General features: G+C 43.5%; 1 protein-coding gene across 1 annotated transcript in view; it reads right to left on the reverse strand.

Annotated features, from left to right (window-relative positions):
* The window catches only part of LOC103188861 (plexin-C1), a 33,610-nt gene extending 11,870 nt beyond the window's left edge, over positions 1-21,740 (reverse strand). The window contains exons 1-24 of the mRNA XM_042335020.1: positions 21,341-21,740; positions 20,337-20,474; positions 19,456-19,593; positions 17,014-17,114; positions 16,275-16,407; positions 16,017-16,185; positions 15,004-15,109; positions 14,475-14,559; positions 13,723-13,809; positions 12,967-13,059; positions 12,237-12,324; positions 11,702-11,763; positions 10,409-10,548; positions 9,554-9,751; positions 9,097-9,184; positions 8,397-8,582; positions 7,444-7,637; positions 6,874-6,907; positions 5,447-5,549; positions 4,981-5,082; positions 3,422-3,534; positions 2,900-2,959; positions 1,126-1,250; positions 166-361 (exon numbers count right to left, since the gene is read on the reverse strand). Of these exons, the coding sequence (XP_042190954.1) occupies positions 166-361; positions 1,126-1,250; positions 2,900-2,959; positions 3,422-3,534; positions 4,981-5,082; positions 5,447-5,549; positions 6,874-6,907; positions 7,444-7,637; positions 8,397-8,582; positions 9,097-9,184; positions 9,554-9,751; positions 10,409-10,548; positions 11,702-11,763; positions 12,237-12,324; positions 12,967-13,059; positions 13,723-13,809; positions 14,475-14,559; positions 15,004-15,109; positions 16,017-16,185; positions 16,275-16,407; positions 17,014-17,114; positions 19,456-19,593; positions 20,337-20,474; positions 21,341-21,697 (3,096 nt within the window). The 5' untranslated portion in view covers positions 21,698-21,740. The remainder of the gene's footprint in view (positions 1-165; positions 362-1,125; positions 1,251-2,899; positions 2,960-3,421; positions 3,535-4,980; positions 5,083-5,446; positions 5,550-6,873; positions 6,908-7,443; positions 7,638-8,396; positions 8,583-9,096; positions 9,185-9,553; positions 9,752-10,408; positions 10,549-11,701; positions 11,764-12,236; positions 12,325-12,966; positions 13,060-13,722; positions 13,810-14,474; positions 14,560-15,003; positions 15,110-16,016; positions 16,186-16,274; positions 16,408-17,013; positions 17,115-19,455; positions 19,594-20,336; positions 20,475-21,340) is intronic.
* Positions 21,741-22,421: the final 681 nt, after the last annotated feature.

Raw genomic sequence — 22,421 nt, forward strand, 5'->3', positions numbered from 1 at the left:
GATGGGGAGCCAGTGGAGGGTGGGGGTGATGGGGGTCACGGAGCCTGGTGCGGGAGAGGACACGACTGCAGAGTTCTGGATGTAGAGGGAAGAGTTGGGAAGACTGACAAGCGTAGTTGAGTCTGGGTGCATTACACTCCACTGAAAGGCATTCGGAGACCTTACCCTCAGATACCCGTACATACAGATGGACACCCAGTTTGTCAGCAGCTTCTCCACCACCGTCTCTGTACGACGCAACAAGAGCTTTGGCTGAGCTCCCGCCTGGTCCATCAGGTCTGTGAGGAGATGCTCGAGCACAGCTGTCAGATAGATCAGCTCACTGTGAAGCGCAATGCTCAGGAAAGATGCAAAGCTGCAGCTGTTGGAAGAAAGACAAACATTTGGTAATTCGGTGCTTAGAAATGATTTGAAAGCAGGATTACTACTTAAAACAACACTCTTTGAGATATTTTTCAAGTGGTGCTTATTGTGAGTAAAATATTTATACTATGACTGAGAACCAGAGGACACAGATTTAAGATAATTGGCAAAAATAACCAGAGGGGAGACCAGACGAGGGGAAATGTTTTTACCCAGAGAGTTCTTACAGTCTGGAATGCACTGCCTGACAGGCTGGTGGAAGCAGATTCAATAATAACTTTCAAAAGGGAATTGGACAGGGACTTGAAAAGGAATAATGTGCAGAGCTGTGGGGTAAGAGCGGGGCAGTGGGGCTAGTTGGGGTAAGAGCGGGGCAGTGGGGCTAGTTGGGGTAAGAGCGGGGCAGTGGGGCTAGTTGGTAGCTCTTTCACTGAGCCAGCACAGCCATGATGGGCTGAATGGCCTCCTTCTGTGCTGCACAATTCTATGATTCTACAATTCTATGACTAGTAGAACAGAAACAGATATAAGATTGGATCTGTGTGCCAATATACAGTCACAACACATGACAGCAATTAACTACTAAGTGCATTGAGACATTATAGGTGTTCTATCAAGTGGAAGGATTATTATTATCATTAGGGAACAATACAAGGATTATTGCTGTTATTATTATCATTAGGGAATATTACAAGCTCCCAAACTATCCTTTAACCAATGACGGTAACTCTACAGAAGCAAACAGAATGTCTGGCCACTGACCGGTCTTTTATTGAGAAGCTTTTCTGTTGTTCGAGAGTGTGGATTAATATCACCAGAAGCTGTTTGTTGCGTAGGAAGTCAGACAGTGCCCTGAATCCCTCATTCTGACTGTGATTAGTAGACGACTGAAATGAGTTAAAAGACGATAAAGGAATCAGAGTAACTCGCTTGTACATTCACACTGAATTAGTGTGATGCTGTATTGTGGAGTCCTGTAGCTCAGTGGTTAGAGGGCTTGTATCGCAAGCGAGAGGACCTGTGTTTCCGGGCAGGGCAAAACCTAGAGCAAGATTCCTCACTCCACACGCCTCTGTTTACCTAACAGCAAGTAGGAACCCGGTTGGTTGATTGATTGGTCGATCACTTTCCAGAGGTAATAATCTCTCAAAAAAAATCTTTCCAAAAAAAAACATTCAATCCACGACTGTTTGTGGGACACTGCTGTGCACAATTGGCTGCCCACAAAATATAGTCACGACATTTTACAGTATATTCTGTGAAGCACTTTGAGACGTCTTGAAGACGTGATAAATAATAATAATAATCCTTGCATTTGATATAGCGCTTTTCACGTCGGGAGGACGTCCCAAAGCGCTTCACAGAACACACTGTAAAGTGAATTGACTGTATATTTGTGGGCGAACGCGGCAGCCAATTGCGCACAGCAATGTCCCACAAACAGTCGTAGATTGAAAATGACCAATTTATTATTGTTTTTGGTTTTGGAGGATTATTATTAGGCTCTGTGTGGAGTAAGGAAACTTGCCCAAGGTTTCGCCCTCTGCCTGGAATTGAACTCAGGTCTCTCGCTTGCAAGGCGAGTGCTCTAACCACTGAGCTACAGGACTCCACAAAGAGCTGTATCAAATGCAAGGATTATTATTATTAATACTATTTCATTACCTTTAGGTTGAAGAGAAAAGAGAAAATGTATCACGGATCAAATGCATTCTTCTATATCTAGATGTGGCATTACACTTTATAGACAATAATAAATAATCCTTGCAATTGATATAGTGCCTTATTACGTCTTCAAGACGTCTCAAAGTGCTTCACAGAATATACTGCAAAGTGGATTGACTATATTTGTGGGCAAAACAAAAAAGAAAAATGATAATGGCCTCTGTTTGTCTGAACTATAATAATATAATAAATATAATATAATAATTTGTGCTATAGTTTGCGAGAATAGAAGGCCAATTCTCCTGGCGAACAATCTCCCAGATAAAATTGGTCATACACCTTCATGGCTGTTTGTAGGACATTGCCCAAATTGGCTGCTACATTTGCTTGCAAACACAGTAAATCATGTGAGGCACCATGAGACATCTAGACAGCATGACGCAAACATTATTATGATATGACTTCCTCGTCTGTGTTGGAGACACGTTAATCCAAACAATGTTTGATGCAGAATAACCAAAGTAAAAGTCCTAAAAAATGCTTAATATTAACAATCCTCGCATTTCATACTGCACCTTATCATGGCGCTGAGATGTCTCAAAGCGATTCACAGAATATACTGTGAGTGCCCAATTGCGCACAGCAATGGCCCAAAAACAGACATGGATTTTTTTACCCCTGAAAAAATCCGCTAATTGACTAACGACCGGGTTCCTACTCACTGCTGGTAAACAGAGGCGCGTGGAGTAAGGAAATTTGCTGAAAGTTTTGCCCTGCCCGGAATCGAACCCAGGTCTCTCGCTTGCGAGGGGAGGGCTCTAACCACTACACGACTGAGTTAACATAGGTACAAATATCACACAATACTTACTAGCGGGGCCGTAACAATGAGGTCCTTGACAGCAATCTGTGTATTTGATTCAAGTCCACTCTACCAGAAGATATTAAACAGATCAACATAACAAATAGTAACACAGGAGTTTAAAACTACAACAAGAACAACAGCGACAATAACTTGCATTTATATAGACCGTAGTCGCGGTCGAAGAGGAAAAACAAAACAAAATAAAGTTGTAGTGGCTGAAAGCACGGTGGGCAAGAGGGACATGCCGGAGTCCCGGAGCCAGTCGAGTGGAGGAAAAATCCTTAATTCAATATTTAATTTGGAAGCTGGTAAAGTTTAAGAACTGTAGAAACTAGCGTGCAAATTCACTGGATTTAAAAAGGGACTACAATTCTGCACTATATTAAATTTTAAGACAAACGGCCTCTGAACAGATAAGAATCATTATCTTTTATATTATATTTTAAGGACTGTGGTCTTAAAATATTAAGCGATATCGCTCTGAAGAGTCTAAAAATCAAGAGCTATAACTGTGAAATAAGGTTTCACCTCAGAAGGAAAATATGTCCTTAAAGCAAAATGCTTGTAATCCAGAAAGGGGATAGTTCCGGAATTTTCTATCAGATGTACGTCCGAGCCTTCTGTCTGGAGTTCCACAAAACCTGGCAGAAGTAGAAAAAAATGGTTGCTTTGGAACAATTCTAATTTAAATGTATTCAACTCGTGGAGTCCTGTAGCTCTGTGGTTAGAGCCCTCGCCTCGCAAGCGAGAGGACCTGGGTTCGGTTCTCGGGCAGAGCGAAACCTTAGGCAAGTTTCCTTACTCCACACACCTCTATTGACCCAGCGGTCAGTGGGAACCCGGTTGTTAGACGATTGGCGAATCGCTTTTGGAGGGGTAATAATTCCCTTCAAAAAATAATTTGGTTACTCAATCCACGACTGTTTGTGGGACACTGCTGTGTCAGTTGGCTGTTGTGTTTCACCCACAAAATATACAGTCGATCTGCTTTACATTAAATCCCATGAAGCGCTTTGAGACGGCTGAACAACGTGATAAAGCGCTACGTCAGTTACAAGGATAATTATTATTATTATTATTATTATTATATTCCAATTTCAGGTGTTAGGATCTTTCAAGTTCCTGCCAGAAACCATTGTAATGATCAGTTTATGTCACCAGAACATTGTCGGCCACATTGCAACAACAACAACAACAACTTGCATTTACACAGCGCCCCTCACGTGGGGTAGAGTCCCGGAGCGCTTGACAGTGGCGGAGCCTGACCCTGAGCCGGGGGGAGAGGTGACTGCAAGCACCATCACAAAGGAAGGTCTTTGGGTGGGATTTGAAGGCGGGGAGGGAGGGGGCGAGGCCCTCGGAGGGATTGGGGGAGAGAGTTCCACGGTTTCGGGGTGTAGTGACTGAAGGCACGGCCACCGAGGGGACGAGGGACAAATCACAATAGCAATGTGAGAAAGCCAGTCCGCACATCTGCTGAGTGAAGCTGTTATACCATCGGAAGCACTTCCGCAGCCGGTACCAGGAACTGCACAAACTCAGCCAAGTGTGCAGCCCGGCCCTTCCTCAGGGACCCACGACTCCAAATGCATTTGTTGAGTTTTGCAGTAAAACAATGTCCTCATTTGGTTTTGCTCCCAAAATAACTCACTGGTTGTAACATGTCACAATCCTTATGTTTGTGTTCCAGCCACTGAAGCCCATCCACCGTCACCTTAAACAGTGTCTTCTCTGAGCTGAACTGGCCCCAGGGTGACATTCCTGGCAACGGAATGTGGGAATCGAGCCCCCCCCCTCTGTGCCGGTCTCTCGTCCGGTTCCTGAGCCTGGAGGGGCCGCAGTGTCCCAGGGCACAGTCCGGCCCGACTCATCAGCGGGACCTGGAAGGGCCGACCAGTCACTGGGGGCAGGGAATCCTCCCCCTCAGCTCCTGGTAACCCCACAGCCAAAGCCCTAACTAACGGGGAGGGGGATCCTGACTGGACAAGCAGCGGGAAAGCTTGGAAGATTATAATCTGGAACGGTGGGAACAATAGGATATCAGATTAAATATTACTATTATGGATTATTATTATTATTAAAGTTACCTTCTCGCATCTTATTTCGATATTGACTCTCCAGCAGTTCAATCTGAGTATCCAATGTCTTTGAGAACTGTTTTTGTTTGCGACTGGAAGCCCAGCAGTAAACTGTGAACATGGAAAAGCTCACCGGTTAGAACCTTCACGAAACCAGCAAAAACAACAACATCATCACAAATCACACGCAAAATAAACAAACCGAACACCACTAAATCGCAACAATCTCTCACTGCGTCATGTCCGAATTACTGAGCGGGAAGAGGGGTGGAGAGGCCAAGTGTGTGTTGGGGGTAACTGGTGGAGTCTAACCAGCTCAACCCACACAGCTTGGCCATTGATATCACTGTCTGGTCAGCTTCCCGCTGCTTGTCCAGCCAGGACCACCCTATCCATTGGGCTTTGGCTGCGGGGTTAACAGGAGCTGAGGGGGAGGATTCCCTGCCCTCAATGATGTAGAAAACGCACTACTTACTGCCAATGAATATCACCAGCATAACGGGAATCGCAATCAGCATGAAAAAGATATTATTTGAACTTTTGTTTTTCAGTAAGAAGTTAAACTCTCCGATGTTCACCTAAAATAAAATTAAATACAGTATCAAAACTCAAACATTTGTTTTAACAACTTAGATTCTGCATTTTGTTGTAGGTGTTGTTGTTGAGATGAAAAATTCCCACCACTAGTAACTCCTCATCTGAATATATGTTTTATACTGGATGAATGAGCACATTTCCTTTTGGTCAGCCGGGTGTCTGACACACGCGGAAACCCATCACAATATAGCCCAGTGTCCTGGTTGCCCTGTTTAGCACCAGCTCATACTGTTTTGACCTGATGATCGATCAATCAAGTAAAATGCAATACAAACACAGAAGTAACACCCCTAGATCTCTCAGCTCCCCATCCATGGAGTCCCATAGCTCAGTGGTTAGAGCACTGGCCTCGCAAATGAGAGGACCTGGGTTTGAATCCTGGGCGGGGCGGGGCAGGACAGGGTGAAACCTTAGGTAAGTTTCCTTACCCCACACACCTCTCTTTACCTGGCAGTAAGTAGGAACCTGGTTGTTAGTTGATTGGCAGATCGCTTTTCTGGGGGTAACAATCCCTTAAAATTTAATAATAATAATAATAATTTGGTCACTCGATCCCCGACTGTTTGTGAGATGCTGCTGTGTGCAATTGGCTGCCGTGTTTTGCCCACAAAATATACAGTCAATTCACAATATATCCTGTCAAGAGCTTTGAGACGTCTCAAAGACGTGATAAGGCTCCATATCCAATGCAACGATTATTATTAATTTGCCAGATATCAGCCCACGTGCATCTATCAAGCTCTTTATAAAACCTTTGTAGCCTCCTCTGGTTCCACAGTTCCCGCAACACTTCAGCCCATTGTTCATCTGCTTTACTTAAATCTTCCCGATCGCGCAGTGTGTAAGCCACTGACTGCTCCACGTACCCCCTCCCGCCCCACCCCACCATCAGTGGTCGGGCCTTCAGCCTCTCTGCCCCCACCATTTGGAACTCCATCCCACAGTCCCTTCGCCTCGCTCCCTTCCCTCCTTCAAGGCCCGTCTCAGACCCTCCTCTTCAACAGCGCCTTCGATCACCCGCCTACCCCCACCCTCCCTGCCTTCCACCCCTCCTGATCCCTACCCTCAGCTCAGGTCCAAACCCCTGCCTGTCCAGCGCCTTGGATGTCCTCCCGATGTGAGAGGTTCTGTGCAAATGTCATTGTTGTTATTGACTGTGAAACTGCAGAACCATAGAAGTTGAGGCTCAAACTCTGGTGCGTGAGGAGTCAGCTGCCCTTGCCAAGCAGAGAGCTGGCACTGATGTCAGTGCCCGTGCGCTCGGGAGGGTAAACACCAAACCAGGGTTCCTCCTGCTACCTGTACCTCATTGATCCTGGTGCAATACATGTGTGAATAGCTTTCGAGATAAGATTAGGCCGTCATAATGTACCCCTTCAACCAGGAAACCAATATGTAGCTTCTGATCTTACAAACCCTCCTCAGAAATTGGGGGTCAAGAATAAATAAATAAATAAATAAATAAATAAATAAATAAATAAATGAATGAAGTAATAATAATAATTTGGCCCCTCAATCCACGACTGTTTGTGGGACATTGCTGTGCACAATTGGCTGCTGTGTTTCACCCACAAATATACAATCAATTCACTTTGCAGTATATTCTGTGAAGCGCTGTGAGGGGTCTTGAAGACGTGATAAGGCGCGATATCAAATGCCAGATTATTATTATCAGTAGTAGTAGTTGAAGGGAAAGCAAGTCAAGTCAAAATGCTGTGGTTGGGTAATTATTCTTATTTATTATTATTATTTACTTGTTGATAGCATGAAAACAATGTATTCACATTTTTATCGTAAACTTAATTGTTATAAGAACATAAGAAGTCCGAGATCCAGTTATAATTTGATCTTTTTTCCTTTTTAAAGATTTATGGCAATGTTTCTCCATCAGAACTGGGCCATTTTCTACTTACTTTTATGTGGTGCACTGAAATCTTAAATTGTTTGGATGAACACTTGATCTTATCTTCTGAAATCTCTGTAATATTACATGGAAACCTTCTACCCTCCCTGTCCAGGATGTGCATCACTATTTCTTCAGGTTGAAGATTTAAATTATCTTTTGATTTCTGTAAAACAAATGTATAGATTTTGAAAACAGAGAAGCAGGTATATATATATATATATATATATACACACACACAAACACCTATATATATATATATATATATATACACTTATGATAAAAAAATCTTGGGAATAACACTGTCACTTTTTAATTTGTTGAGTGGATCTGGAGACCTGTAGCTCAGTGGTTAGACACTCGTCTCGCAAGCGAGAGGACCTGGGTTTGATTCCCGGGCAGAGTAAAATCTTGGACAAGTTTCCTCTGTTTACCTAGCAATAAGTAGGAACCCGGTAGTTAGTTGATTGGCGATTTGCTTTTCCGGGGTAATAATCCCTTCAAAACCAAAAACAATAATAAATTGGTCATTTTCAATCTACGACTGTTTGTGGGACATTGCTGTGCGCAATTGGCTGCCGCGTTCGCCCACAAATATACAGTCAATTCACTTTACAGTGTGTTCTGTGAAGCGCTTTGGGACGTCCTCCCGACGTGAAAAGCGCTATATCAAATGCAAGGATTATTATTATTATAATTATTATTATTATTTTTAAAAAATGACATTCAATCCACGACTGCTAGTGGGACGCTGCTGTACTCAATTGTCTGCTGCGTTTCGCCCACAAAATACAGAGTCAATTTACGATACAGTATATTCTGTTAAGCGCTTTGAGACGTCTCAAAGACGCGATAAGGCGCTTTTTCAAATGCGAGGATTATTATTATTATAATAATTATTATTATATGAAAAAGAATGTTTTACCTTTACCATAATTACAAGTTCTGTATCGTGGATTTCTGTAAATTTATAAAACGTAGGGTCAGCGTAGTAACTTAAGTTAAACTCCTTGATGGAATGATTACCAATTAGAAAAGATACAGTGCACAGATTCATTCTGTTTGGTACTGATTTGCAAATCCAGGCTGAATTATTATAACGTAAGCAATCCTGTGAAAAGAAATGGCACAAGTTGTTAATAGATTGATCAAAACAAGCAAAAGACTTAACATATATCCTCTACAGGTTTCAGATGTAAGTAGATTTAATTTTTTCTTTCATTCCACAATAAAGTTCAATTCAAGGAGTCCAGTAGTGTAGTGGGCAGAGCTCTCGCCTCATAAGCGGAGGACCTGAGTTTGATTCCCAGGCAGGGCAAACCTTAGGCAAGTTTCCTTACCCAACAGTAAGTAGGAACTGGTTGTTAGTCGATTGGCAGATCACTTTCCAAAGGTAATAATCCTCCCCCAAAAATTGGTCACTCAATCCATGACTGTTTGTGGGACACTGCTGTGCACAATTGGCTGCCGCGTTTCACTCACAAGTATACAGTAAATTCACTTTACAATATATTGTGATGGGCTTTGAGACGTCGCAACGATATGATAAAGCACCATGTTAAATGCAAGGATTATTATTAATATGATATAACTTCAATAAAGTTTGTTTGAATGAATGAACTTACATTTGTTATCTTCAATTCCTTTGTCTGCATGTGCAGTTTATCTATCACATCTAAATTGCGGCCGGTCACTGTGATATTGCGGCCACCGCTGTTCAGTACAAATCAGAAAAGATATTCACCATTATTTTTCATCACCGATGTGCTGAGAGGCACACAATCATTCGCAGAATGTTCCTGTTTACTCTTACTGGATAAAGGGACCATCAGGGCCTTTAGCCTCCCTTCCTCCCTCCCTTCCCTCCTTCAAGGCACGTCTCAAGACCCTCCACTTGGACCACACCTTCAGTCACCCTCCATCCCTCCCCTTCCCCCCCCCACCTCCACCCCTCCTGATCCCAACCCCCAGCTCGGGTTTAAATCCCTGACTGTCCAGTGCCTTGGGACATCTCGTGTTGTCAGAGCATCGGGTGTGTAAAGTGTATTATAGTTTTAAAACCAGATGAAATCAAACACCCACCTGGCCCAGGACACTGTTGGATAAATCTGTGTAATCAAGACATCACTGATGTATGTGAGAATCGATGTCCTATTACTTGTGCACGAGTTTCCATACTGTTCAGCGTCATACAATAAGCACACTTTCTTCAATCCCTTTGTGGTGATCGGTAACTCACACGTGACTAATTTGCTGCTCTCAATAGTACAGTCGTTCACTCTGGGAGAGATGATGAAAAGAAAACATATTCATCAGTTTCCCGCTCAGACAAGCTATCTTCTCTTAAAAAATATATTTTTTTTGGATTCAGGTGAGAGCTGTCAGTCTTGAGAGACAGATCACTATTACCGTTAGCATTTGATATCCCACAAAGCAGTGGAGTCCTGTAGCTCAGTGGTTAGAGCACTCGCTTTGCAAGTGAGAGACCTGAGTTCAATTCCAGGCAGAGGGCCAAACCTTGGGCAAGTTTCCTTACTCCACACAGAGCCTAATAATAATCCCTCCAAAACCCCAAAACAATAATAAATTGGTCATTTTCAATCTACGACTGTTTGTGGGACATTGCTGTGCGCAATTGGCTGCCGCGTTCGCCCACAAATATACAGTCAATTCACTTTACAGTGTGTTCTGTGAAGCGCTTTGGGATGTCCTCCCGACGTGAAAAGTGCTATATCAAATGCAAGGATTATTATTATTATTATTATTACATGTTAATAACATGTAGGACTTAAATGCTGAAGATTTGAGTGCTCTGTGAAACAATGTCCCTCTCTCTGCCAATAGACAAACTATCATCAATAAATAAGCTGTATGGCAGCCTGGTCACAACTGAACAAATTATCTGGAAGAGTTTAAGGATGACTTTCCTTTACTTACGTAAACTTTGTACCATCACTCATGTCCTCTATGTGAAGCATAGCCATAGCTCCGACATCTAAGTTAGCCCCAGAGATCTTCAATGTCCTCGTCTCCAGGATGGACACCCGGTCTGGAGTGATAGAGTCAATAACAGATACCTGCAGATCGAGGAGGGCATCCAGAATGATCGAGGGGATGGAGGGATTGGACCATGAGGAGCAAGTAGGTAAACTGGGCATGTTCACATTGGGGAAGAGAAGGTTGAGGGGCGACACGATGAAGTCAAACACACGCCTGGCACAGGGCACAGTTGGATGAATCTCTTTAATTAAGACTGCACTAATATATTTGAGTACCAATGTCAACAATAACAACTTGCCTTTACACAGCGCTGTTCACACGGGTTTGGATCACAGTGACAGTGACAGAGTCTGACCCTGAGCCGGGGGGAGAGGGAAGGGGGAGGTGACTGTAAGCACGATCAAAATGAAGGGAAGTGGGAGGGAGGGAGGGAGGGAGGAAGGGAGGGCGAGGCAGAGGGATTGAGGGAGAGAGTACCGATGTCTGTTTATTTGTACGTGTATTTCTTATTCTGCTATTTGCTTACTGCTCTTCTGTAACATAAGGATTTATTTGTTCTGTATATAAGAATAATATGAAGTACAGAGGAAGTTATACCAAAAATATGAAATACTCCATTCCACTCCTATTTCACAGAAATTGAACATTACTTCTGATATTTCAACTCATAGGAACATAGGAACAGGAGGAGGCCATTCTGCCCCTTGAGCCTGTTCCGCCATTCTATGAGATCATGGCTGATCTGTACCTCAACTCCAATTACCTGCCTTTGCCCCGTATCCCCTGATTACCTAGAATTACACAGAATATACGGCACAGAAACAGGCCATTCAGCCCAACCGGTCTACGCCGGTGTTTATGCTCTACATGAGCCTTCTCCTGCTCTTCCTCAACTAAGCCTATCAGCATAACCTGCTATTCCTTTCTCCCTCATGATGCCCTGACCTAACACATGTCTATCCTCCTCAGTGTTGAAGATGTGAATGGATCCAGCCGTAATGCACAGCCTTTTGTGGGGGAGAGTTCCAGATTTCCACTAGCCTTTGTGTGAAAACCTGCCTCCTGCCGGTCTTCACTGCTAAATGGCCCAACTCTAATTGTAAGATGATGCCCCAACTCAGTGATTTGGACTGAATCTTCCAACAACAACAACAACAACAACATTACATTTGTATAGCGCCTTTCAGGCTATCAACTAAAACTTGTGATTAAACATGAAACGTGCCTTACCTCACATTGCTTTCCCGAGGGGCAGAAAATGCAACTTTCATTCTGTGATTTGCAACTGTGAACTGTTACAATAATCATTTTAGTGCAATTTGAATGTCAACAACAACTTGCATTATATCGCGCCCCTCACCCAGGGTACTGTCCCAGAGCACTTGACCTTTTTTTATATAGCCTTATCTATCTGTGTAGCTATTTTTAGAGATTTGTGGATCTGAATCCCCAGATGTCTTTGCATTTATTCCTCCTAGGTTCCTTCTCTTTAGACTATAGATGGCTTCTTTGGTTTTCCTGCCAAATGAATCACTTTTACATTTGATGAGCCAAAAGAGCTTGCAACATCCAAACCAATCTTCTGTTCCTATGATCTTGTTAAATTCTAGTACAGTCCACATACAGTATCTACAAACCACATCTAACTGCTGTTAGAAACACAATGTGATCCTTTTTGCAGAGGAGCTATTAATACCCTAGTTTATTTTAGTAATTAAGAAGAACATAATGGTTGAACTTAGGGTAGAATTGAGATGTCTATTACCTGTGATGTTTTTCGGATTATCAATAAAATTGCTGGCGTGATTGGTGTGAACGACATTCACAGAAACGATCTTGCGTTGCTCCTGAAACTGAACCAGAAAATGTCATGAGTTTACAATGAGGCTTAATTTAGCAGATTAATCCACAGAGTCACTGCCTCTTGTAAGGCAATAACTAGCAATAACTAACTCAGACTGATCTGTGTTAGAATCATAGAATCTTACTGAGCCCATCGTGCCTGTGTCGACTCTTTGAAAGAGCTACCAACTGATCCCAAACCTCCGCTCTTACCCCACAGCCCTGCACAATCTTCCTTTTTAAGTCCCTATCCAGTTTCCTTTTGAAAGATCCTATCGAATCTGCTTCCACCAGTCTTTCAGGCAGCGCATTCCAGACCCTAACAACTCTCTGGGTAAAATGTTTTAGTCGGTTTCAATGGATGGGTTTTATTGAACACAGCACCACAATACCACAATAACTTTTTGCGATATTTCATTTCAATAGCACAATAACTTCTTGAGGTATTTCATTCTTCATTAATAACACACGCCAATCTTTGTAGAATATTTGTGAGATACTGGGTGTGAAGTCTATGTAGAGACTGAACGGTGACAATGAAATAGAGCTGAATAAACTGCTGCATTGCGCACTCGTGTTTGGGTTATTCCAGAGACAAGGTATATAGTTATTGAAACTCAAACCACTGAAGCAACGTAACAAACTGTACTCACCGTAGGTATGTTACAGCGGATGGCAGAATTGTTAATCCATTTCCCAGCACTTAATGTTTCATCAAATTTACAGCTCAGGCTGATATTAGCGTCCTGTTGAAAACATTGCAGTCAACAACAACAACTTGCATTTATATTGTGGCCTCCACTCATGGCTGTGTGTGGGAATCTGCTCTACACAAATTGACTGCAGTTTGACTAGAATTACAGCTGATGCACTCAACACCAATTTTCTTTCATTAAAAAGAGTTCTGTCCCCAGGGAGACAGTGGAAGCAGAAAGTGTTGATTCTTTCAAAAGCAAATTGGACAGATTTATTTTAGGAATTAATATCTCGGGATACAATCCACAGTTTGGGACATGTCATGCGACTGCCAGGATGGTGGAGGGCAAACTGGATGGACTTTGGTCTTCTTTCGTCTAGCAATTCTTATGTACTTATACATATTTGACGTAGCACCTTATCATGTCTCTGTTTACCCATATCATACACTGTAAAGTGAATTGACTCTATATTTTGTGGATTTAATTTTTTTTAAGGGGGTTGGTAAAGGGGAAAGCAATTCACCAATCAACAACAACCGGGTTCCTATTTGCTGCGAGGTAAACAGAGGCGTGTGTGTGCAGTAAGGAAACTTGCCGAAGGTTTCGTCCTGCCCAGGAATCAAACCCTGTCCTCTCGCTTTCAAGGCGATTGCGCTAACCACTACACCAAAGACCATGAGGAATTTGAGATCTCCCGCTGTTTGACCTTACCTTTAGCAATGCCGAATGGCTCAGTAAAACATCAAGCTCTGTCCCTTCTGGTGAATAGGATTCTTTTTCAACCTGGGGACAAAACTGCTATAAAAATATAAATGAAAATGAATGTTTTAAAACGTTTCAAACTTGTGAACCTTTTTGATTTGAATACATACATCTGCAGCAGTAATAAGCTACCATCTTCCCCCTCACAATCTCCTGCCTAGAGTTGGTGATCATCATTAACACACCAACACACACAAATAGCCGGTAAACTCAAAATGGGGTTGAACTTGTGATTTTCCACTCACACATACACACACCCACACCACACGCACACACACAGAAATTATTGGGCCCTGAAGATTTCTGTGATATCAATCGTAAAGAAACAGTGCATTAAGTGGTTACAAATAAGTTGCTGCCTCAGTCCACCCAGTACAGTTCAAACCGCACCCAGATGACAGCACGGCCCGGCCCGGCCCATCAGCAGGACCTGGAAGGGCCGACCAGTCACTGGGGGCCGGGAATCCTCCCCCTCAGCTCCTGGTAACCCCACAGCCAAAGCCCTAATGGGGAGGGAGGTCCTCGCTGGACAAGCAGTGGAAAGCTGGCCGGACAGCGGTAAGAACAGTTTGTGACGGAGAATTCTGTTTTGTGCTTTTCTTAAATGTTTGTACAGGGGTGGGTTTATCCTGCCAGGGGCTGTGTGTCTCTTGGTAACCTTTGGTTGTTCACATGTCTCTCTCTCTCTGATGGAACATCACCTGGTCAGGATTCTGCAATGCATTGACTGTACACTGATGTTTGGCTGCTAACCAATGGCATCCAACGTCGCTGCACTCAGAGCATCTGGGGATAAAGGGAGGATTGGTTGTGACACGTAATTCTTTGACCTTGATTTCAGTCGTCTATTTCCTCATCCCCCTGCACTCCCTTACCCGCCCCCGCACCCTCCCACCCACCACCCCACCCCCACCAACCCCGGAGCCTGGTGAGGGCTGCAGAGCTCTGTCTAAACAGACTTTACAATCTTATAGAAGTACAGAAACAGGGATAGGCCATTCAGCCCCTCGAGCCTGTTCCGCCATTCTATTAGTTCATGGCTGATCTGTACCTCAACTCCAATTACCCCTTGGCCCCGTATCTGTTGACCCTGACCTTACCATTATAAGAGATCTTATAAACGCTCCACAGATTATAGATGGATGAGATGCATGGATTGACATATTTCTGTTAATCTAACACTAACCCACACAGAAGGTGACTATTGAGCAAATGATATTCCAAACTTACGGAGTATTGTGTTGAGCTGTTTTGATGTTATAACAGTTACGCAGAGTGACCTGCTTGGAGAGATTGAAGTGGCTAAATTGAATCAATGCCTCCACAATAATCGGGTCTGGAAAAAACAAATACAACTCAAAACAAGTCAAATTACTGAAGGTTAGTTACTGTGGCAAATTGCATTAGAAGATAAGAACATAAGAATTAGCTGGACAAAAGCAGATCAAGGACCTTCCTGTTGGCCTTCCACCATCCTGGCAATCACATGGCATGTCGTGTCCCACACTATAAACTGTATCCCCAGATATTATTTCCTGACAGAAATCCATCTCATTTGCTTTTGAACAAATCGACACATTCTGCTTCCACCGTCTTGTACATCAACAAATGGAAACGGTAGAAACTCTATAACGCAGCTTTCTAAAGATATCTTGTGATCGAATCATCAAATCTTACAGGACAGAAGGAGGCCATTCGGCCCGTTATGCCTCTTTGAAAGAGCTGCCAAATAGTCCCACTCCCCCCCTCCTGTGTGATCTTGGTATTCCAGAGTTGGCCTAACGAGATATTGTATGATAATAATAATAATAATAAGCCTTGCATTTGATTTAGCTCCTTATCACAGCTTCGAGACGTCTAAAGGCGCTTCACAGGATACACTGTAAAGTGAATTGACTGTATATTTTGTGAATGAAACATGGCAGCCAATTGCACACAGCAGCGTCCCACACACAGTTGTGGTTGAAGTGACCAAATTTATTTTTATTCCTAGTGAAGTGATTATAACCCCCAGGCAAGCGATCAGCCAATCGACTTAACAACCGGGTTCCTACTCACTGCTGGTAAACAGAGTCGTGTGGAGTAAGGAAACTTGCCCATCGTTTCGCCCCCCAACTGGGAATCGAACCCGGGTCCTCTCATGTTTGAGGTGAGTGCTCTAACCACTGAGCTACAGGACTCCATGTGATCTTATCATATGGCCAATGCTACACAGATGGGCCTCGCTTTGGTTCATGACGTACCTTGCTGATTTTCCAGCTGACTGTATTGATTTGTGGTCACATTGCAGGAACATCCATTGACATAACGACTTTGACATAATAATCCTTTGTTTCTGGACAATGTACAAGTAGCCTCTCCTCCAGTTGTAGCTGCATCAGGGACCTTTCCTTGTACAGTTACTGTAAACAGCTAGAAATACACGTCATAGCAAAGTGCAGTCGAGGAACATTAGGAAAATAATTGAACGATTTCAGTGTAGAGAATGTTATATCTAGTACCTTCATATTGTTGAATGAATAATCTATTGTTGAAGGTTTAATGTTTATCATTAGACAGCTGTCTTTCCCTTCGGAGATGCTAATCCAATTCCCTGATTTCACCACATTTTCGCATTCACTTTCAAAAGAGCACCTTGAACATGGAAAGTTTATATTAGGTCCACAGAACAGTATTATCCTTACAAAACACAAAACACTGCAGCTGCTGGAAATCTGAAAACGAAAGCAGGGATCGCTGGGAATACTCAGCAGGTCAGGCAGCATGGACCCGAAACACTGACTCACTTTCCTCTCTCCATAGATGCTGCCTGACCTGCTGAGTGTTCCCAGCAATCTCTGTTTTGTATTATCCTTGCATTTGATATCGCGCCTTATCATGTTTTCGAGACGTCTCAAAGAGCTTCACAGAATATACTGTAAAGTGAATTGATGGTGAATTTTGTGGGTGAAAGACGGCAGCCAATTGTGCACAGCAGCGTCCCACAAACAGTGGTGGATTGAGTGACCAAATTATTATTTTATTTATTTATTTGAAGGGATTATTAACCCCAGAAAAGCGATCTGCCAATCAACTAATAACCAGGTTCCTACTTACTGCTGGTAAACAGAGGTGTGTGGGGTAAGGAAACTTGCCTAAGGTTCTGCCCTCCATAGGAATCAAACCCAGGTTCTATCGCTTGTGAGGTGAGGGCTCTGACCACTGAGCTACAGGACTGAATTTCACAAAACATGTACAGACCTGCTGTGGAGATTACACCAGCCACAGGAGGGGTCTTGTGCAGATACACAATCCTGGCAGGAACGGTAACGGGCACAATCAGCCACCTTCAACCGAATCACCTGCACAGAAACACACCAAAGTTAGCAACAACAAGTTACATTTACACGGTGCCTTTCACGACGGGAGAACATTTCAAGGCGCTGGACAGTCAGGAATTTGGACCCAAGCTGGGGGATGGTATTAAGAGGGTGGAGGGCAGGGAGGGTGTGGGGGAGGAGAGTGACCGAAGGTACAGTTGAAGAGGAAGGTCTTGTGACCAGGAAGAAATCAGGAACCTGCAGACCTGTCAGCTTAACGTCAGTTGTAGGGAAAATACTGGAATCAATCATCAGTGACAGAGCGACTGAACACTTGGAGCTAGTCAAAGAGAGTCAACGTGGTTTGCGAAGGAAAGATGGTGTCTGAATAATCTAGTTGAATGTTTTGAGGAGGTCACTAAAATGGTGGATAAGAAAGTGTCTGTGGATGTCATTTATATGGACTTTCAGAGGCATTTGCTAAGGTTCCGTTCAAAAGATTATTAGCGAAAATGGAAGTGCATGGAGTCAAAGGTAACCTTGTGACATGGCTTGGTAATTGGTTAGGAGGCAGGAAACAGAGAGGAAGGATAACGGGAATGTTCTCTGATTGGCGGGACATCATAAGTGGTGTCCCCCAGAGGTCTGTACTGGGACCTCAGCTACTTGCCATACATATATATGTATATAAATGACTTGGATGAAGGAATAGAAAGTTGTATATCCAAGTTTGCAGATGACACTAAGATAGGAAGCTCAGTAAGCTGTGTCGATGGGAAGTTACAGAGGGACTTAGACAGATTAAGTGAGTGGGCAAAGCTGTGGCAGATGGAGTTCAATGCAGGGAAGTGTGAGGTCACCCACTATGGACCGAAAAAAATAAAAGGGTTAAGTTACGAGGAAAGGCTGCGTAAACTTGGATTGTATTCCCTCGAGTTTAGAAGATTGAGGGGGTATTTGATTGAGGAATTTACGATGATAAAGGGATTTGATAGGGTAGATACAGAGAAGCTATTTCCTCTGGTGGGGAATCCAAAACAAGGGGGAATAGTCTTAAAATTAGAACCAGGCCATTTAAGAGTGAAATCAGGAGCATCTTTTCACTCAAAGAGGGTTAGAAATCTGGAATTCTCTCCCCCAAAAGGCCGAGGATGCTGGATCCATCCACACCTTCAAGAGTGAGGTTGATGGATTGTTGGTAGGTCAGGGGATTGAGGGATATGGGGAGAAAGTGGGAAATAGGAATTGAAAGGATTAGTTGAGTTACAGATCAGCCATGATCTAAGTAAATGGCGGAACAGGCTCGAAGGGCTGAATGGCGTACTCCTGTTCCTATGGGATGGGCCTTGAAAGAGGCAAGGGAGGGCGTGAGGGGAAGGTACTGTGGGATGGAGTTCCAGAAGGTGGGGGCAGAGAGACTGAAGGCCTGACCGCCGATGGTGGGACAGGCTGGGTTGGGGATGTGAAGCAAGCCAGAGCCTGCTGAGCGGAGGTAGTGGACAGGTTGATATGGGAGCAGGAGTCATTAAACAAACTCTTGTTTGCACAATGTTTCCCATCCAGAACCTGCTTAACAGGAAGCACAAGTAACTAATTGCACAACAAAAATATTACAAATTGTGATATACTAACCACAGCAATTTTCCCACAAAATATACATTTTACATTATAATAATAATTATAGTAACAATAACCTTTGCATTTGATATATCGCCTTATCACATCTCCGAGATGTCTCAAAGCACTTCACAGATTATACGCCTAATAATAATCCCTCCAAAAAAAACAAAAACAATAATAAAAATTGGCCATTTTCAATCCACGACTGTTTGTGGGACATTGCTGTGCGCAATTGGCTGCCGCGTTCGCCCACAAATATACAGTCAATTCACTTTACAGTGTGTTCTGTGAAGCGCTTTGGGACGTCCTCCCGACGTGAAAAGCGCTATATCAAATGCAAGGATTATTACTATTATTGCTTGCGAAGCGAGAGCTGTAACCACTGAGCTACAGGAATCCCCGTACTTTTTGTACTCGTTGTCTATTAAACTCCCGAGTTCATTGCGTGCATCTTGAGTTCTCTTTGTTGGTCAACTTGTCCTCTAGTTCCTCACTTCCTCATGAATTTCTGGTCTCTCTTTCCTATTTTCAGCAGTTTCCATTTGCTGCAGGAACATTTCAGTCCAGCAGAACATCAGCAACCTCGCCACAACCACCCCTCCTGATAACCAGATCTAGTAATTCATCTAATCTATTCTAATCTCTTTAACCTTGTTTCCTGGGCAGGGCGAAACCTTAGGCAAGTTGGACCTCAGGCAAAATACAATACAAAATAAAAGTATGACAATCCTGTAATAAACTGTATAGAACAATATTTCAGTACCTCTTTGTCAGTCATCAGGTACAAATAGTTTGGATCCGTTTTGGGTTCAAACAATACTTTACGATGTAATGGGGTTTCCTCCTTTGTTTCAAAAAGAATCATTCGGGATTTCACCTTCATATTGTTGTCCATCACCAACTGCAAAAGAAAATGTCAGTAAATGTGCATATTGTGGAGTCCTGTAGCTCTGTGGTTAGAGCACTCGCCCGCAGGCGAGAGGACCCGAGTTCGATTCCAGGACAGGACAAAACCTTAGGCAAGTTTCCTTACAACAACAAAATACAACAACACAACAACAACAACAAAATTACATTTATAGAGCGCCTTTCACATCAGGAGAACTTCCCCACACGCCTCTGTTTACCAGCAGTAAATAAGAACCCAGTAGTTAGTCGGTCGGCAGATCATTCTTCTGGGGTAATAATCCCTTCAAAATAGTTTTTTTTAAATAATAATGTGGTCACTCAATCCACGGCTGTTTGTGGGGACGCTGCTGTGCGCAATTGGCTGCCGTGTTTTGCCCACAAAATACACAGTCACTACACTTTACAGTATATTCTGTGAATATTCTGCTTTGAGACGTCTCGAAGACGTGATAAGGCGCCGTATGAAATGCAAGGACTGTTTGTGGGACATTGCTGTGCGCAATTGGCTGCCACGTTCGCCCACAAATATACAGTCAATTCACTTTACAGTGTGTTCTGTGAAGCGCTTTGGGACGTCCTCCCGACGTGAAAAGCGCTATATCAAATGCAAGGATTATTATTATTATTATTATTTTGTGTGAGAGAATTTCACGGAATTTAAATACATATTAGTTTTAGAGTTAGTTTTACTAGTTTCATAAATAAAGTGAATTATTCATTAATATCGGTTCTGACCTTGATTAACTGTCCGTTTGCCGTGCCGAGAATGAAAACTGTCCAGTTTCGCACATTTATGGCTGATATGGACACCATCTCAGGATGAACAAAAACTGCTGTCTCCTCATTTGGTTGTAAGGGTTCTGAGCTTCGGACCTGCAAACAGAATTACTGTACATTAAAGTCACAAATGCTTGTACTATACTTTTAGTACTTTTTAAATTACTGCTATTTATTTCAACCCCAATAAATGGGCAAAACGTGATGTCCGGTCCTGGAGAAAGATAATTGGACAACACTGAATATCCACCTGTTCATCCATCAATCTAGATATACACGGCACATTGTAGATACAGTACGCTCGCAAGCCAGAGGGCCCAGGTTCGATTCCTGGCAGGACAAAACCTTACGCAAGTTTCCTTACTCCACACGCCTCTGTTTGTCTAGCAGTAAGTACGAGCCCTGTTGTTAGTCGATTGGTGGATTGCTTTCTGGGGGTAATAATCCTTTAAAATAATAATAATTTGGTCACTCAATCCACGACTGTTTGTGGGACATTGCTGTGCGCAATTGGCTGCCGCGTTCGCCCACAAATATACAGTCAATTCACTTTACAGTGTGTTCTGTGAAGCGCTTTGGGACGTCCTCCCGACGTGAAAAGCGCTATATCAAATGCAAGGATTATTATTATTATTATTATTATTATTGAGTGGGCTTTGGAGGAGGTGAGTCAAGGAACCAGTCAAAGGGACTGCAGGTTGGAGTTCCAGAGGGGGCTGCAGATACATTGAAAGCCCGGCCGCTGATGGTGGAGTGGGGGGGTGGGGAGGTGGTGAAGTGGGGGACATGAAGCAGTTAGGGAATGAGCGAGCAAAGGGAGTGACTGGGTTTTGTTGGTATTGAGGATCAACATTTCTATAGCGCCTCATCACGTCGAGACGTCACAAAGAGCTTCACAGGATATAGTGTAAAGTATTATTATTACAAAATACACAAAAAAGAACAAATATATATATACGTACTTCAGTTCCTGCGATTTTGAAATAGGAATTTTTCATGGGGCTTTTACCCTTGAGGCTGTTCAGGTTGTAGATGTAGAGAAGGGTGCTGTCAAACTCTCTCGGAGTATCTTTGTCTATGTGTAAGAACACTGTGGCCAGATAGGACAGCTGGCCCGGGAGTGAGATCAGGGCGCTGGACAGCAGTCTGAGCTGCAGCTTCTTGACGGTCAGAGAGACCTGATAAAAGGATTGCACTATCCCACGAGTTTGCTCATTGTTCACTGACATCTGTACCAGCTCGGGATTGGAATTGTTGATATTTAACAACATGTATATCATTGTTCCGGCCTGAAAACCGTCCACAAACTTCAAATCCATCCCGAGATCTTCCAGTGTGACCAGCTGCTCACCAAAGTTGAAATCGTAGCTCAAAAAGGGAGTGGTTTAGCATTCTTAATGTTCCTCACACTAATGATCATTTGCTCGTTGACCTGGTTATCGATGCATGGGGGAGTTGAGTATCTGCTGTCTTTCCTGATGTTGGTGATACCCACCGCTAGGTAAATGTTGCTGCCCGAGGTCACTAGAAAGGCTACAGCAGAGGCTTGGGGATGGACTGGGGAGATGAAGGTGAAGTTGTTGAGGGTGGCGTTGCTGATGTTAGTGTGAAGTCGGATTTCACAGCCTCCCCTACGAACCACTCCACAGGTCAGCACTTGCCCTTGATTGTCGTCGACCACCAGGATCTTGTTGACGTTGGTGGCCTCACAGCAGGACAGCCCTGGTGTACAGGGGCCGACAGAGACAGGACCGGTCTTTACAGACTCCTCCAACCCCAGGGTCTGGTTCAGCCGGTACATGTAGTTGTCTGTGGTCACATACACTCTGCCCGTCACTCCACTCAGGGCCATGTTATTGCCACGGTTGGGGAGTAAGAAATGTTCTGATGGGTGGATCCCCTTAGGAACAATGGCACAGAGAAAGAGACAACTGCACAAGACATGTACAGGCAGCGGGGAACCCATGGCTTTGGTTAACGTTGTTATGTTCTGACGGAGTCGACTCAATTACATCTTCCAAGTTCCCGATTGCTGCCAGTTGT

This window comes from Callorhinchus milii, unplaced genomic scaffold (genome assembly GCF_018977255.1).
Source record: "Callorhinchus milii isolate IMCB2004 unplaced genomic scaffold, IMCB_Cmil_1.0 Scaffold5, whole genome shotgun sequence".
Taxonomy (NCBI): Eukaryota; Metazoa; Chordata; class Chondrichthyes; order Chimaeriformes; family Callorhinchidae; genus Callorhinchus; species Callorhinchus milii.